General features: G+C 44.3%; 1 protein-coding gene and 1 long non-coding RNA gene across 2 annotated transcripts; one reads left to right on the top strand and one right to left on the bottom strand.

The window, feature by feature from the left end:
* The first annotated feature begins 834 nt into the window (after positions 1–834).
* LOC118940273 lies at positions 835–3,423 on the top strand. Its single transcript, XR_005036808.1, has 2 exons — positions 835–1,961; positions 2,128–3,423. It is a non-coding gene; the product is annotated as an uncharacterized LOC118940273 (long non-coding RNA).
* A 3,152-nt stretch (positions 3,424–6,575) lies between these two features.
* Positions 6,576–8,964, bottom strand: LOC118940272 (GTPase IMAP family member 7-like). The gene is made up of 3 exons (XM_036948956.1): positions 8,811–8,964; positions 8,560–8,631; positions 6,576–8,202 (listed from the first exon to the last, which is right to left on the bottom strand). The coding sequence occupies exons 1-3, from the start codon at positions 8,818–8,820 to the stop codon at positions 7,247–7,249; spliced, it is 1,038 nt and encodes a 345-aa protein (XP_036804851.1). The 5' UTR covers positions 8,821–8,964; the 3' UTR covers positions 6,576–7,246.
* Between the last annotated feature and the right edge of the window lie 7,549 nt (positions 8,965–16,513).

The raw sequence follows: 16,513 nt of genomic DNA, 5'->3' as shown, positions 1-16,513 counted from the left end.
TGTATATGGCTCAGCTAATGATAAACCTTCCCCCTAACCCTCCTTTGAGCTTCAGCCACCAGCACCATCTCCCACCTAAACTCAGTTGTTTTTCTTCTGGTCATTAGTGTCCACTGTCCACCAATGTTATTTAAGCAATAACACACAAGGGGGTGTGGTAGCCTAGTGGTTAGAGCGTTGGGCCAGTAACCAGCAGGTAGCCTAGTGGTTAGAGCGTTGGGCCATTAACCAACAGGTAGCCTAGTGGTTAGAGCGTTGGGCCAGTAACCAGCAGGTAGCCTAGTGGTTAGAGCGTTGGGCCATTAACCAGCAGGTAGCCTAGTGGTTAGCGTGTTGGGCCATTAACCAACAGGTAGCCTAGTGGTTAGAGCGTTGGGCCATTAACCAACAGGTAGCCTAGTGGTTAGAGCGTTGGGCCAGTAACCAGCAGGTAGCCTAGTGGTTAGAGCGTTGGGCCATTAACCAACAGGTAGCCTAGTGGTTAGAGCGTTGGGCCATTAACCAGCAGGTAGCCTAGTGGTTAGAGCGTTGGGCCATTAACCAGCAGGTAGCCTAGTGGTTAGAGCGTTGGGCCATTAACCAGCAGGTAGCCTAGTGGTTAGAGCGTTGGGCCATTAACCAGCAGGTAGCCTAGTGGTTAGAGTGTTGGGCCATTAACCAGCAGGTAGCCTAGTGGTTAGAGTGTTGGGCCATTAACCAGCAGGTAGCCTAGTGGTTAGAGCGTTGGGCCATTAACCGAAAGGTTGCTAGATTGAATCCCCGAGCTGACAAGGTAATGATCTGTTGTTCTGCCCCTGAACAAGGCAGTTAACCCACTGTTCCTAGGCTGTCATTGTAAAAAAGAATTTGTTCTTAACTGACTTCCCAGTTAAAAAAATAAAATAATATATACTGTATATACATACTACGGTCTGCTATACCATGGCTGTCAGCCAATCAGTATTCACGGCTCCAATCTCCCAGTTTATAATAAGGAAAGATTCTGGAAAATATGCTGTCTGTTTCTATGACTGTGTCATGACTCTCCTGTGACGATCTGAAGGATCAGGTTAGAGTGGGTCTGCTCTACAGCCTGTTCTCTCTCGTAGAGGGGGAATGTCATGACTCTCCTGTGACGATCTGAAGGATCAGGTTAGAGTGGGTCTGCTCTACAGCCTGTTCTCTCTCGTAGAGGGGGAATGTCATGACTCTCCTGTGACGATCTGAAGGATCAGGTTAGAGTAGGTCTGCTCTACAGCCTGTTCTCTCTCGTAGATAGGGAATGTCATGACTCTCCTGTGACGATCTGAAGGATCAGGTTAGAGTGGGTCTGCTCTACAGCCTGTTCTCTCTCGTAGAGGGGGAATGTCATGACTCTCCTGTGACGATCTGAAGGATCAGGTTAGAGTGGGTCTGCTCTACAGCCTGTTCTCTCTCGTAGAGGGGGAATGTCATGACTCTCCTGTGACGATCTGAAGGATCAGGTTAGAGTAGGTCTGCTCTACAGCCTGTTCTCTCTCGTAGATAGGGAATGTCATGACTCTCCTGTGACGATCTGAAGGATCAGGTTAGAGTGGGTCTGCTCTACAGCCTGTTCTCTCTCGTAGAGGGGGAATGTCATGACTCTCCTGTGACGATCTGAAGGATCAGGTTAGAGTGGGTCTGCTCTACAGCCTGTTCTCTCTCGTAGAGGGGGAATGTCATGACTCTCCTGTGACGATCTGAAGGATCATGTTAGAGTAGGTCTGCTCTACAGCCTGTTCTCTCTCGTAGATAGGGAATGTCATGACTCTCCTGTGACGATCTGAAGGATCAGGTTAGAGTGGGTCTGCTCTACAGCCTGCTCTCTCTCGTAGATGGGGAATGTCATGACTCTCCTGTGACGATCTGAAGGATCAGGTTAGAGTAGGTCTGCTCTACAGCCTGCTCTCTCTCGTAGAGGGGGAATGTCATGACTCTCCTGTGACGATCTGAAGGATCAGGTTAAAGTGGGTCTGCTCTACAGCCTGTTCTCTCTCGTAGAGGGGGAATGTCATGACTCTCCTGTGACAATCTGAAGGATCAGGTTAGAGTAGGTCTGCTCTACAGCCTGCTCTCTCTCGTAGAGGGGGAATGTCATGACTCTCCTGTGACGATCTGAAGGATCAGGTTAGAGTGGGTCTGCTCTACAGCCTGTTCTCTCTCTCGTAGAGGGGGAGAGCGGGAAGTCGGCTGTTTTATGGTCGGTCATAAAATACACTGCCCCTATGCTCTGTAGTGTTTGAGATTGGAATGTAAACTGTGGAATACAGAGAGACACTTGGACATCAAAAGTTTAATTAATTAAACAATATTTCTACTTTTGAGAATGTGGCAATGGTCCGTGGACACTAAGAGACAGTCATGACGAGCGTGTTTCATTTGGTGATCTCATGAAGGACAGGAAACACACATTACTGTATCTCTGTTTGTGGACACTTTCAAGGTTTACATCTACATTTTGTGAAACGTATGTGATTAAACATGAAACTATTTGTGAAAAGATGTAATGCGATGTTAACCTTCAAAATGAGAGAATTGTCTTCCATGTAAAGTATTAACCAGGTCAGTGGCCACGCCCACGTGATCATAGACATTACGTCAGCGTCATGGACCGCCCTTTTCTCAGAAGTGTATAAAACCCACTCCTGGAGAATTTACATTAGACCAGACAGCGTGCAGCAATGGCTACACAGCTGGAAATGGTTCAAATCTGAGACTATATATGACTACAGAATAAGAGCAAATACTAGCTGTTCATGTGTAAACGATTAGCATTTCAATGAATATAATTATCAACTGTGCGTAGTGAATCCATTTTGTCTTTCCCGCTCTTTTATCTGTCCCCACCCCTTTCCATTGTCTACCAAGCCGTCATACCGGTTTAGTCCACGTAGGGACTTATCAATGCATTGCGTTAGTAACCAATATCTACTGTTTGTTTGTTATGTATTTCTGTGATTATTTAGTTAGTTAGTAAATAAATAATTAAGCCAATTTGTATATCGCTGATTCATCATTTAGGCTAGGGTTCGTGCAGATATCCAAGGGTTTGCGACTTTCAATAATGTAAACTGATGAGGTAATAATGATGCATTAATACAAGACTGTACTCGATTTGGAAAATAGAGACTATAAAAATTTCCCGTGGTGCCCTGACTTCCTAGTTAATTAAAGTTTGCATGATTAGTTTAATCACATAATTACACATATAGAATTTATTTGATAAAAAAAAGCAGTCTTCACATGTAATGATAGTCACAGACACGACAACTTTTTTATGGCTCAGCTAATGTTAAAACGTACCCTAACCCTCCTTTGAGCTTCAGTCACCAGCAACATCTCCCACCTAAACTAATGTTCTCTGTTTTCTGTTCATTAGTGTCCACTGTTCACCAATGTTATTAAAGAATGGTTCCCTCCTTCTGGTTGCTTTCCTGGTTTCATGGCTACTTGTGCTCGTCTCATCCTGTTTGTTTGCCGACATCAGACTCGTTTTGTTTGTATTTACATATGAGATGTAATTCACTCTCTACTTGCTGACGTAAAAATGAAATCATCCATAATTCTAGTGAGTTTTCCCCTCTGGTATTTTATTGAGACTCGGAGAACTACAGATGTACAAGAGATTCAGGACAGTTATGCCCTTTTATACAATGGGTGGGTCTAATCCTGAATGCCGATTGGTTAAAACCGCATTCCAGTTCGTGTCTATTCCACAAGTAAACAGCTCTGAATACTGTCTGTGATTTAATAAGGAATGATGATGCAGGAACATCACAGACAGCCTTTGAGTTTGAATTCCTCTCACACACAAACTTAAGGTAGATTTGATTTGATTTGATTGTATTATTAAGCGTCTTCAGAATGCCCACATTGGTTTATAAGACAATGTATTCATCATTCCTAATTGCATTTACAGTGTTAATAGTCTTCAAAATCCAGAACTTAAATATTGCCTGCTTTTATTTATTTATCCCTTGTTCTATCAGGTGTGTTGATTGACAACCTGGGATGAATGAGCCAATTGGAAGCTGAGGGTGATTAGGTGACCATGATGGTATGAGGGCCAGATTGGGAATTTAGCCAGCACACCAGGGTTAACACGCCTACTCTTATGATAAGTGCCATGGGATATTTTAGTGAACACAGAGAGTCAGGACACCGTTTAACATCCCATCCAAAAGACAGCAATGTCCCCAATCATTGCCCTGGGGACCAGAGGAAAGGCTGCCTCCTACTGGCCCTCCAACACCACTTCCAGCAGGAGCTAGTCTCCCATCCAGGGACTGACCAGGACCAACGCTGCTTAGCATCAGAAGCAAGCCAGCTGTGGGATGCAGGGTGGTTTGCTGCTGGCTGAATGGTGTCAGTTCTGGATGGAGAGGTATGAGAAAAGAGAGAATGTATGAGAAAAGAGAGAATAAATAGTCCTGTGAGCTCCAATGGGGTTTCAAATTTACCCCCAAAGAGGATCCACTTTTTACTACGTTCAGACTGTATAACAGGGAAACAATACGTGATTATACACATATACTAATCACAATATTTCACATTGTATATTGTGGTAGAAAGGGCAATAGAAGAGAAAATGCATCTCTCCGAGGTGATATACTTCACTTTACTGACTTCATTGCCCCCATGGGGAAACGTTGCAGTATCACGTACTCGTTTAAAGTGCCGTTTCAATACAACAGACAACAAATTGACAATACAACATTCACAGCAGTTACACAGTTACATCGTCTTTCCTCTTCCATTTCACCACAATACCAACCTGTTTCAATATGCAGAGACAATATCCCTGATCTTACCTGTTTCAATACGCAGAGACAATATCCCTGATCTTACCTGTTTCAATACGCAGAGACAATATCCCTGATCTGACCTGTTTCAATATGCAGAGACAATATCCCTGATCTGACCTGTTTCAATACGCAGAGACAATATCCCTGATCTTACCTGTTTCAATACGCAGAGACAATATCCCTGATCTTACCTGTTTCAATATGCAGAGACAATATCCCTGATGTGACCTGTTTCAATACGCAGAGACAATATCCCTGATCTTACCTGTTTCAATATGCAGAGGCAATATCCCTGATCTTACCTGTTTCAATACGCAGAGTCAATATCCCTGATCTGACCTGTTTCAATACGCAGACAATATCCCTGATCTGACCTGTTTCAATACGCAGAGACAATATCCCTGATCTTACCTGTTTCAATACGCAGAGACAATATCCCTGATCTTACCTGTTTCAATACGCAGAGACAATATCCCTGATCTGACCTGTTTCAATACGCAGAGACAATATCCCTGATCTTACCTGTTTCAATACGCAGAGACAATATCCCTGATCTTACCAGTTTCAATACGCAGAGACAATATCCCTGATCTTACCTGTTTCAATACGCAGAGACAATATCCCTGATGTGACCTGTTTCAATACGCAGAGACAATATCCCTGATCTGACCTGTTTCACATGTACTAGTCCATTCCATTCCATGTGTTCGTTCCTCCTGCTGTCCTCATAGCAGCCTATATATGTTGTGATATCAATTAATTCCTCCCACTGTCCTCATAGCAGGCTATATATGTTGTGATATCAATTAATTCCTCCTGCTGTCCTCATAGCAGCCTATATATGTTGTGATATCAATTAATTCCTCCTGCTGTCCTCATAGCAGCCTATATATGTTGTGATACCTGATATCCTGGGATTCTCTGCCTCTAACTCTATTACAGGGGTTGAGTCACTGGCTTACTGGTGCTCTTCCATGCCATCCCTAGGAGGGGTGCTTTTACTTGAGTGGGTTGAGTCACTGACGTGATCTTCCTGTCCGGGTTGCCCCCCCCCTCCCTTGTCTTGTGCCGTGGGGGAGATCTTCCTGGGCTATACTCGGCCTTGTCTCAGGATGGTAAGTTGGTGGTTGAAGATATCCCTCTAGTGTTGTGGGGGCTGTGCTTTGGCAAAGTGGGGGGGGTTATATCCTGCCTGTTTGGCCCTGTCCGGGGGTATCGTCGGATGGGGCCACAGTGTCTCCTGATCGCTCCTGTCTCAGCCTCCAGTATTTATGCTGCAACGGTTTATGTGTCGGGGGGCTAGGGTCAGTTTGTTATATCTGGAGTACTTCTCCTGTCTTATACAGTGTGAATTTAAGTATGCTCTCTCTAATTCTCTCTCTATTTTTCTCTCTTTCTTTCTTTCTTTCTTTCTCTTTCTTTCTCTCTCTCTCGGAGGACCTGAGCGCTAGGACCATGTCTCAGGACTACCTGGCCTGATGACTCCTTGCTGTCCCCAGTCCACCTGGTCGTGCTGCTGCTCCAGTTTCAACTGTTCTGCCTGCGGCTATGGAACCCACACCTGTTCACCGGACGTGCTACCTGTCCCAGACCTGCTGTTTTCAAGTCTCTAGAGACAGCAGGAGCGGTAGAGATACTCTCAATGATCGGCTATGAAAAGCCAACTGACATTTACTCCTGAGGTTGTGACCTGTTGCACCCTCTACAACCACTGTGATTATTATTATTTGACCCTGCTGGTCATCTATGAACATCTTGGCCATGTTCTGTTATAAATCTCCACCCGGCACAGCCCTCAGAGCCTGGTTCCTCTCGAGGTTTGTAACCTAGATAGTGAAACTATAAGGCAGACAGTCACTCTGCCATAATACCGGGAGGAAACGTGTTCTAAAACATATCAGAGAAATGTAATAAAAACATCAGTCATCAGTCAGACTCTTTACTTCTCTTTATTAAGTGTTCATAAATGTCATCCCTGAACACATGATTCAATAAATAGATCACTGGACACCCAGAGAAATACTTAAGGGAACAGATTTAAGACCATTTTTATCTATCTATCTATCTATCTATCTATCTATCTATCTATCTATCTATCTATCTATCTATCTATCTATCTATCTATCTATCTATCTATCTATCTATCTATCTATCTATCTATCTATCTATCTATCTATCTATCTATAAAACCATCTATCAATCAATCATTCAATCTATGTTTCTGTTGTTAGGTCTTGTTCGGCCTCGTTTACACAGGTAACCTAATTCTGATCTTTACACGGGCAGCCTAATTCTGATCTTTACACAGGCAGACAAATTCTGATATTTTGCCCAATTATTGATAATAGATCGGATTGGTCAAAAGACCAATTAGTGGCAAAAGATCAGAATTGGGTTGCCTGTGTAAAAACAGCCTTAATGAGGTATACAGTATGTGATTGTTATACAGCTACGGAGACGGGTGTTTTAGCTCCACACCTTCCATTCTTTAGACAGATAGCCGTTATTCCACTGGCTGCTCCCAGCACCAGTAGGAGTGGAGCTAGAGCCAGGGCCACTGTGGTATCAGCAGCAACTGCTATGATCACCCCTACTACCACACACACTACTGTTACTGCTAGAGCGATGTGGAGATTCCTCTTTTTATCTACCTTCTCCCTTTTCTCTTCCTCCTTTTCTTTCTCTATCTCTACCTTTACCTCTTCTTTTAATTTTCTCTCCTCTTCCTCCCTCCGTCTTTTCTCCTCCTCCCTCCTCCTCTCCTCCGCCTCTCTGATCTTCCTCTGAGCCTTCTGGTACATCTCGTTGGTGTAGTGCTCTCCTCCGTTCAGCTCCACCATCTCTTTGATCTTCTCCAGCAGCTCTGGGACCTGAGTGGGGTCGTCTTTGGCGTCGTTGTTGAACGAGTGATACCCGCCGCCTAACGTGATGGAGAGTCTCCGCAGCTCTTTACACATCTTCAGAGAATCTGTCACCTGTTTCCCCTTCAGCTGGTCTTTACAGGTGAACAGCAAGATGGTGTACATGGAGGCGTCCTCTCCGAAGTTCTCCTGGATCCACCTCACGGCGTTCCTCTCCTCCTCTGTGAACCTCACCCCCAGCCTGATCACCAGCAGGAAGGCGTGGGGGCCCGGGACGGACATGTTAACACACTCCTCTATTTTCTCCTTCACCTCTTCGTCCGACCGGGCCGTGTCGAAGAGGCCCGGCGTGTCAACCACATGAACCGTCGTCCCATTGACCTCTCCACTCTGTCTCTCACACTGTCCGGTCACTGACGCAGGGGAAGAGTCGACTTTAAATACATCCTTCCCCAGGATGGTGTTTCCTGTTGCGCTCTTCCCTGCTCCAGTCTTCCCTAGCAACACAATCCTCAGCTCAGCGGTCAAACCAGACCCTGTAAAAACCACACAGATAAAGACAATGTAGCTCCCAGTAACTATAGCAACAACAACAACAAAACATTTAAAGTAACTCCACAATCACGCTGTAAAATAGAGATAATGTATGTTGATTCATTTAATTCATTCAATTGATTCAATGATTCATTCAATGATTATTTTAACCATAACCATCCTGCTCAAAGTAACTAGTAGAGTTAGTATTATAAGTTGCCCAGCTGTAATGTGTGGTGTGTTATGTTTTGACTCAACCATTAGAGACCATGACATCACAGTCCAAACAGAGTACATACCATCATGATTTGACTCAACCACGAGAGACCATGACATCACAGACCAAACAGAGTACATACCATCATGATTTGTTGAGCCACACCCATCAGACTCAGGCTGCCGTTTCAGCTCCATCTCTCTCAGTGGTGTAGCTGTTAGGATAACATAACAAGTATATAAACAGTCTTGTATTAGCTGAAGTACAGAATCATTGTGATGGCTACGAGTGTTCCAGGTTGAATGAACAGTTCAGTCTGCTGCATCCTTCTCAAACAGTTCATGTATATGATATTTCATTATATAAGATAAGATATTAAACCAAACGTTTTACCTTCAGTCATGGTTCTGTCCCTCTTTGCCAATATATTGTCAAATGTCACCAGCTCGTTCAGCTCCCTCTGCCTGCGTTGAACCAGCTCTTTCAGGTCCTCTGCCTGCGTTGAACCAGCTCTTTCAGATCCTCTGCCTGCGTTGAACCAGCTCTTTCAGATCCTCTGCCTGCGTTGAACCAGCTCTTTCAGGTCCTCTGCCTGCGTAGAACCAGCTCTTTCAGATCCTCTGCCTGCGTTGAACCAGCTCTTTCAGGTCCTCTGCCTGCGTTGAACCAGCTCTTTCAGCTCCCCTGCCTGCGTTGAACCAGCTCTTTCAGGTTCTCTGCCTGCGTTGAACCAGCTCTTTCAGGTCCTCTGCCTGCGTTGAACCAGCTCTTTCAGATCCTCTGCCTGCGTTGAACCAGCTCTTTCAGGTCCTCTGCCTGCGTTGAACCAGCTCTTTCAGCTTCCCTGCCTGCGTTGAACCAGCTCTTTCAGGTCCTCTGCCTGCGTTGAACCAGCTCTTTCAGGTCCTCTGCCTGCGTTGAACCAGCTCTTTCAGCTTCCCTGCCTGCGTTGAACCAGCTCTTTCAGGTCCTCTGCCTGCGTTGAACCAGCTCTTTCAGATCCTCTGCCTGCGTTGAACCAGCTCTTTCAGGTCCTCTGCCTGCGTTGAACCAGCTCTTTCAGGTCCTCTGCCTGCGTTGAACCAGCTCTTTCAGCTCCTCTGCCTGCGTTGAACCAGCTCTTTCAGCTCCTCTGCCTGTGTTGAACCAGCTCTTTCAGCTTCCCTGCCTGCGTTGAACCAGCTCTTTCAGGTTCTCTGCCTGCGTTGAACCAGCTCTTTCAGCTCCTCTGCCTGCGTTGAACCATCTCTTTCAGCTTCCCTGCCTGCGTTGAACCAGCTTTTTCAGCTTCCCTGCCTGCGTTGCACCAGCTCTCTCAGCTCCTCTGCCTGCGTTGAACCAGCTCTCTCAGCTCCTCTGCCTGCGTTGAACCAGCTCTTTCAGCTCCTCTGCCTGCATTGAACCAGCTCTCTCAGCTCCTCTGCCTGCGTTGAACCAGCTCTTTCAGCTTCCCTGCCTGCGTTGAACCAGCTCTCAGCTCCTCTGCCTGCGTTGAACCAGCTCTCTCAGCTCCTCTGCCTGCGTTGAACCAGCTCTTTCAGGTTCTCTGCCTGCGTTGAACCAGCTCTTTCAGGTCCTCTGCCTGCGTTGAACCAGCTCTCTCAGCTCCTCTGCCTGCGTTGAACCAGCGGTCTGAGTACTGATGTTTTCTCACAAACAAAGAAAGGAATATCCTGTGCATCTGGCAGAATGGAGGGGAGGTTCCTGCTTCCCTGGATTGTCTACAGTTCTGACAAACATGGCCTGTGTCCCAAACGGCACCCTATTCCCTTTATAGTCTGCTACTGTAGAGCAGGGCCCTAGTGCACCATATAGGAAACAGAGTGTCATTTGGGATGAACACGTGGACTGTTTCTCGAAACTTCCCCTACCCTCTGCATCCCCTAGCCCCAACCCCCCAGGGACTGGAGTAGATCTGAAAGGCTTAGGTAGGTGTCAGCAATATGGCGGAAGTTCGACCTAACCTATCAGAAGGCAAGGTAGAATCACTACCATGTTGCTTATACCTGTCCAGCTCCTCCACATCTACAGGAAGTATGTAGGCTGTAGTAATGAGGCTAGGGCTTGGTTGTAAGGACCAGGCTAGAGATCAGGCTAGGGGTTGGTTGTAAGGGGCCAGGCTCTAGGGGCCAGGCTAAGGGGCCATGCCAAGGCCAGGCTAAGGGCGTGGAGACCCAAGAGGGTGGGTAGTGATAATGTAGGCCAAGTTCTGAAGAATGAATGACAGATTTTAATACATATAGAGTTGATTCAACCACGTACAACAATGCATATAGCTGTAGGATCTTAATTTAATCACTGTTTTGTTGCTGAGAATTTTCCTGCTTTGTGATGAACATAAATGACCTGAAAACCCACACTAACATGTGATCATATTAACACTATTTTACAGTACTGCAGTACTTTAGTCCAGCTAATAGCCTAACCACCGATCAAGCAACATTATCGACAAAACTTTAAAATCCCGTTGCCGCAGTGTTATTTTGCTACAACAATATTGGTCAAATTAAGATTTTACATCTGTACATGAAAAAAATGATGATTCAAACTTCTCTGACTTTCTGGTGTAGGTGTTGCTGAACCTGTAAGGGAAGTAGCTAGACATGTGTTTCTACAGAGTCTACAGAGAGGTAAATATATTTTTGTTGTTATAATCATCAACATTACTCTCTCAGCCACACACAACAACTCTCTCTCTCTCTCTCTCTCTCTCTCTCTCTCTATCACACAACAACTCTCTCTCTCATGAGAAGGAGAGGATGAGCAGACAGGAGGAGAAGGTGAGAGAGAGACAGAGTAAGTACATTTGTGTTGTTATAATCATCAACATTACTCTCTCAGCCACACACAACAACTCTCTCTCTCTCTCTCTCTCTCTCTCTCTCTCTCTCTCTATCACACAACAACTCTCTCTCTCAGGAGAAGGAGAGGATGAGCAGACAGGAGGAGAAGGTGAGAGAGAGACAGAGTAAGTACATTTGTGTTGTTATAATCATCAACATTACTCTCTCAGCCACACACAACAACTCTCTCTCTCTCTCTCTCTCTCTCTCTCTCTCTCTCTATCACACAACAACTCTCTCTCTCAGGAGAAGGAGAGGATGAGCAGACAGGAGGAGAAGGTGAGAGAGAGACAGAGTAAGTACATTTGTGTTGTTATAATCATCAACATCACTCTCAGTCACACAACAACTCTCTCTCTCTCTCTCTCTCTCTCTCTCTCTATCACACAACAACTCTCTCTCTCAGGAGAAGGAGAGGATGAGCAGACAGGAGGGAGAGGAAAGAGATAGACAGGAGGAGAAGGTGAGAGAGAGACAGAGTAAGTACATTTGTGTTGTTATAATCATCAACATTACTCTCTCAGCCACACACAACAACTCTCTCTCTCTCTCTCTCTCTCTCTCTATCACACAACAACTCTCTCTCTCAGGAGAAGGAGAGGATGAGCAGACAGGAGGAGAAGGTGAGAGAGAGACAGAGTAAGTACATTTGTGTTGTTATAATCATCAACATTACTCTCTCAGCCACACACAACAACTCTCTCTCTCTCTCTCTCTATCACACAACAACTCTCTCTCTCTCAGGAGAAGGAGAGGATGAGCAGACAGGAGGAGAAGGTGAGAGAGAGACAGAGTAAGTACATTTGTGTTGTTATAATCATCAACATTACTCTCAGTCACACAACAACTCTCTCTCTCTCTCTCTCTCTCTCTCTCTCTATCACACAACAACTCTCTCTCTCATGAGAAGGAGAGGATGAGCAGACAGGAGGAGAAGGTGAGAGAGAGACAGAGTAAGTACATTTGTGTTGTTATAATCATCAACATTACTCTCTCAGCCACACAACAACTGTAACGATTTCCCTTGCAACTCCATTTTAAAACCGTAAATATAATTACTGCACGTTGAGTAGAAACCTATTCAGAACTAGATTAGTGTGGTAAAACATGAGTATACATACTCACCCGACAGACGCACCATGTCCCGTCCTCTAACAACGATTCTGTACACAACAAAACACATCATAGAGATATCATTCATTATTAGCAATGTGCACTTCCTGCACGACAGACAGTTGATTCCAACATGAACTATTAGCAATGTGCACTTCCTGTATGGCAGACAGTTGATTCCTACATGAACTATTAGCAATGTGCACTTCCTGCACGGCAGACAGTTGATTCCAACATGAACTATTAGCAATGTGCACTTCCTGTATGGCAGATGGTTGATTCCTACATTAACTATTAGCAATGTGCACTTCCTGTATGGCAGATGGTTGATTCCTACATTAACTATTAGCAATGTGCACTTCCTGTATGGCAGACAGTTGATTCCTACATTAACTATTAGCAATGTGCACTTCCTGTACGGCAGATTGTTGATGGCTACATTTTCCTAAATTCATTGCACTTTTTTTATTTCCATTTGAGAACTTAAGGTCAATGCCCCATGCAAATCAAATTAGCATAAAACCAACATCCCCATAAAAAATCTCAATTTAAACTGGACATATATGTTTGTTTTGTTGCTTTGGATGCGTCTCAATCCACTGCATTCTCCGATGTTGCACTTTTTTTCTTTGGGTGCGTCTCAATCCACCTATATTCTCCTATGTCACGTTTAAAGATAGAGGTGCTTTTATAAGATCTAGAAAACAGTGGTTAGAAAAGAACAGCAGGTATATATTTAATTTGTAAAAGAGAAGAGGTCATCTGAATATGGTTAGGAGACTCAACATTGATGAGAAGAGGTCATCTGAATATAGTTAGGAGACTCAACATTGATGAGAAGAGGTCATCTGAATATAGTTAGGAGACTCAACATTGATGAGAAGAGGTCATCTGAATATAGTTAGGAGACTCAACATTGATGAGAAGAGGTCATCTGAATATAGTTAGGAGACTCAACATTGATGAGAAGATATGAACTGAACACGGTTAGGAGACTCAACATTGATGAGAAGAGGTCATCTGAATATAGTTAGGAGACTCAACATTGATGAGAAGAGGTCATCTGAATATAGTTAGGAAACTCAACATTGATGAGAAGAGGTCATCTGAATATAGTTAGGAGACTCAACATTGATGAGAAGATATGAACTGAACATGGTTAGGAGACTCAACATTGATGAGAAGATATGAACTGAACACGGTTAGGAGACTCAACATTGATGAGAAGAGGTCATCTGAATATAGTTAGGAGACTCAACATTGATGAGAAGAGGTCATCTGAATATAGTTAGGAAACTCAACATTGATGAGAAGAGGTCATCTGAATATAGTTAGGAGACTCAACATTGATGAGAAGATATGAACTGAACATGGTTAGGAGACTCAACATTGATGAGAAGATATGAACTGAACACGGTTAGGAGACTCAACATTGATGAGAAGAGGTCATCTGAATATAGTTAGGAGACTCAACATTGATGAGAAGAGGTCATCTGAATATAGTTAGGAGACTCAACATTGATGAGAAGATGTGAACTGAATATGGTTAGGAGACTCAACATTGATGAGAAGATGTGAACTGAATATGGTTAGGAGACTCAACATTGATGCCATAGTCACTGAGGATAATAAATCAATATTATACTTCACTGCAAACGTTTAGAAGAATTGATACTAAATATGACTCTTGCCTGATTTAATTCAAATCAATTATTCAGCTCCATTCCTGATGGCAATTCTGTTGATGAGGAATTCAATCAAGTCTGCTGCGAAGATTTGACTACAAAGGAGATCAGATTTGATATCACACAGTTAAAAAATATCACATCCCCTGGTACTGATGGGCAAACCTCTAATTCTGGTACTGATGGGCAAACCTCTAATTCTTACTTGTCACATTTAACAAAGCCATCGAAAAACGAGAGCTTCCAGCGTCATTAAAATAAGGTGTTATAACTCTTATCCCTAAACCACATGAGGATACATTCTTTCTTGATACTTGAAGCCCAATTACACAAAAAAAAAAGATAATATACTAGCTTCCGTTCTAGCAAAATGCAAGATATCTGGATTTTTGAAAGAGCGTCAAATCTAAAAGGAAATGATCAGGCTGGTCTTGGACTTGATGGAATATAACGATTCATTAGATGACACCCTATAATTCTACTATTGGATTTCAAAAATGCATTTGATACTGTTAGTCATTATGAGTACATGTTTTAAACATTGGGACGCAGGCCATTTTTTAAACAAAGACCACACATTCGCTCTACAGTGAACTCTAAAAGACCAGATATACTGTACGCTCTACAGTGACCTCTATAAGACCACACATACGCTCTACAGTGAACTCTAAAAGACCAGAAAGAGGGGAAGTGTCTAAAACAAGAGCTTGTTTACAAGAAAAGGTCCCTCAGACTCTGGTCTGTGTAGCCAGGGCTTCCCTATCTGTCTGCTCCTCAAGGCAGTAGCTCTGGGACCCTGTTCATTTGATCGGGTCCCAGAAATGTGATAGAAAGGGCCACACCTCTCCACGCCCACGAGCAAAAGCTGAAGAATTTAGTTTTTTTATTTTACATTTCAAAAATATGGCATCATAATTAGCACACACAAATAAACCATAACTGGCCTGCAGTATTTCTTATTGTCCTGTAGATGGTGTTGAAGAGATGAGGAGAGAGGTGGTGGACAGAATAGGTGGACAAGAAGACAAGGGGACAGAGGTGGTGGACAGAATAGGTGGAAGGGAAGAGAAGGGGAGAGAGGTGGTGGACAGAATAGGTGGACGAGAAGACAAGGGGACAGAGGTGGTGGACAGAATAGGTGGACGAGAAGACAAGGGAACAGAGGTGGTGGACAGAATAGGTGGAAGGGAAGAGAAGGGGACAGAGGTGGTGGACAGAATAGGTGGAAGGGAAGAGAAGGGGACAGAGGTGGTGGACAGAATAGGTGGAAGGGAAGAGAAGGGGACAGAGGTGGTGGACAGAATATGGAAAGAAGAGAGGCGGAACAATGTGGTGGACAGAATAAGAGGGAAGAGAAGAAAGGCGGAGGGAGGTGCTGGACAGAATAAGAGGCAAGAGAAGAAAGGCTGAGGGAGGTGCTGGACAGAATAAGAGGGAAGAGAAGAAAGGCGGATGGAGGTGCTGGATGGAATAGGAAGAAGAGAAGAGGGGAAGAGGGAGGTGGAGGTGGAGGACAGAATAGGCGGTGCTGGTTTCAAAAAGGCCCACACTTCTGAAGGAGGATCTCAGTTACATTTTCTTGATTACCTGAGTCCTCCACTGAGGGAGTTTGATTAACCTGAACCGTGGTGCACCGGGCTTTGTCCCGTGACGTGAACGGATAAAAGGGGGAAAGGAGGGGCATCTTTCTTAACTCTACGTGCATAACTTTCGTCACTTTTATTGAAAGTGAGGCCCAGGAGGCAGCCTCTTCCAAAACGAATGCAATCACTTTTCACCCATGTTAACATAATTTTCCGTTCATTTGCAAGTGGCTGAATCTCAACAGAGAAATCATCCGAGCGAGGAAAACGCCCCTCTGTCTCAGGATGTGTCTGATGCCGTCTGGACCAAAATAGAATATATAACATGTTGCCGCCATAGCAGTTGATTGATGCCAGCAAGCATTTAGCCTCTCTTGATAAAAACGATATAACATAATTAGCTAATCAGCGTTGAGCTGAAATGTGGGTTGTCCTGGTGCAGCAAAACAGCCCCAAGGGATACACCAATCAAATCACATCCTAAGAAAAAGGTAATCCTCATTAAAAACGTGTGTGTTTCTGGTCTGTTTGTGTTGATGTCCTGCAGTAGCTAGCTTGTGTTGATGTCCTGCAGTAGCTAGCTTGTGTTGATGTCCTGCAGTAGCTAGCTTGTGTTGATGTCCTTGGTCTGTTTGTGTTGATGTCCTGCAGTAGCTAGCTGGCTAACTTGGGCTGTTTGTGTTGATGTCCTGCAGTAGCTAGCTGGCTAACTTGGTCTGTTTGTGTTGATGTCCTGCAGTAGCTAGCTGGCTAACTTGGTCTGTTTGTGTTGATGTCCTGCAGTAGCTAGCTGGCTAACTTGCCCCTTTCCTAAGCCATGGATGGAGACTTAGTTTTGACTTAATTCTCTGTACAGGTATGAGGATTCTGTG

This window comes from Oncorhynchus mykiss, chromosome 17 (genome assembly GCF_013265735.2).
Source record: "Oncorhynchus mykiss isolate Arlee chromosome 17, USDA_OmykA_1.1, whole genome shotgun sequence".
Taxonomy (NCBI): Eukaryota; Metazoa; Chordata; class Actinopteri; order Salmoniformes; family Salmonidae; genus Oncorhynchus; species Oncorhynchus mykiss.
The sequence above is the reverse complement of the archived record's forward strand: the minus strand, read 5'-3'. Positions and strand labels throughout refer to the sequence as shown.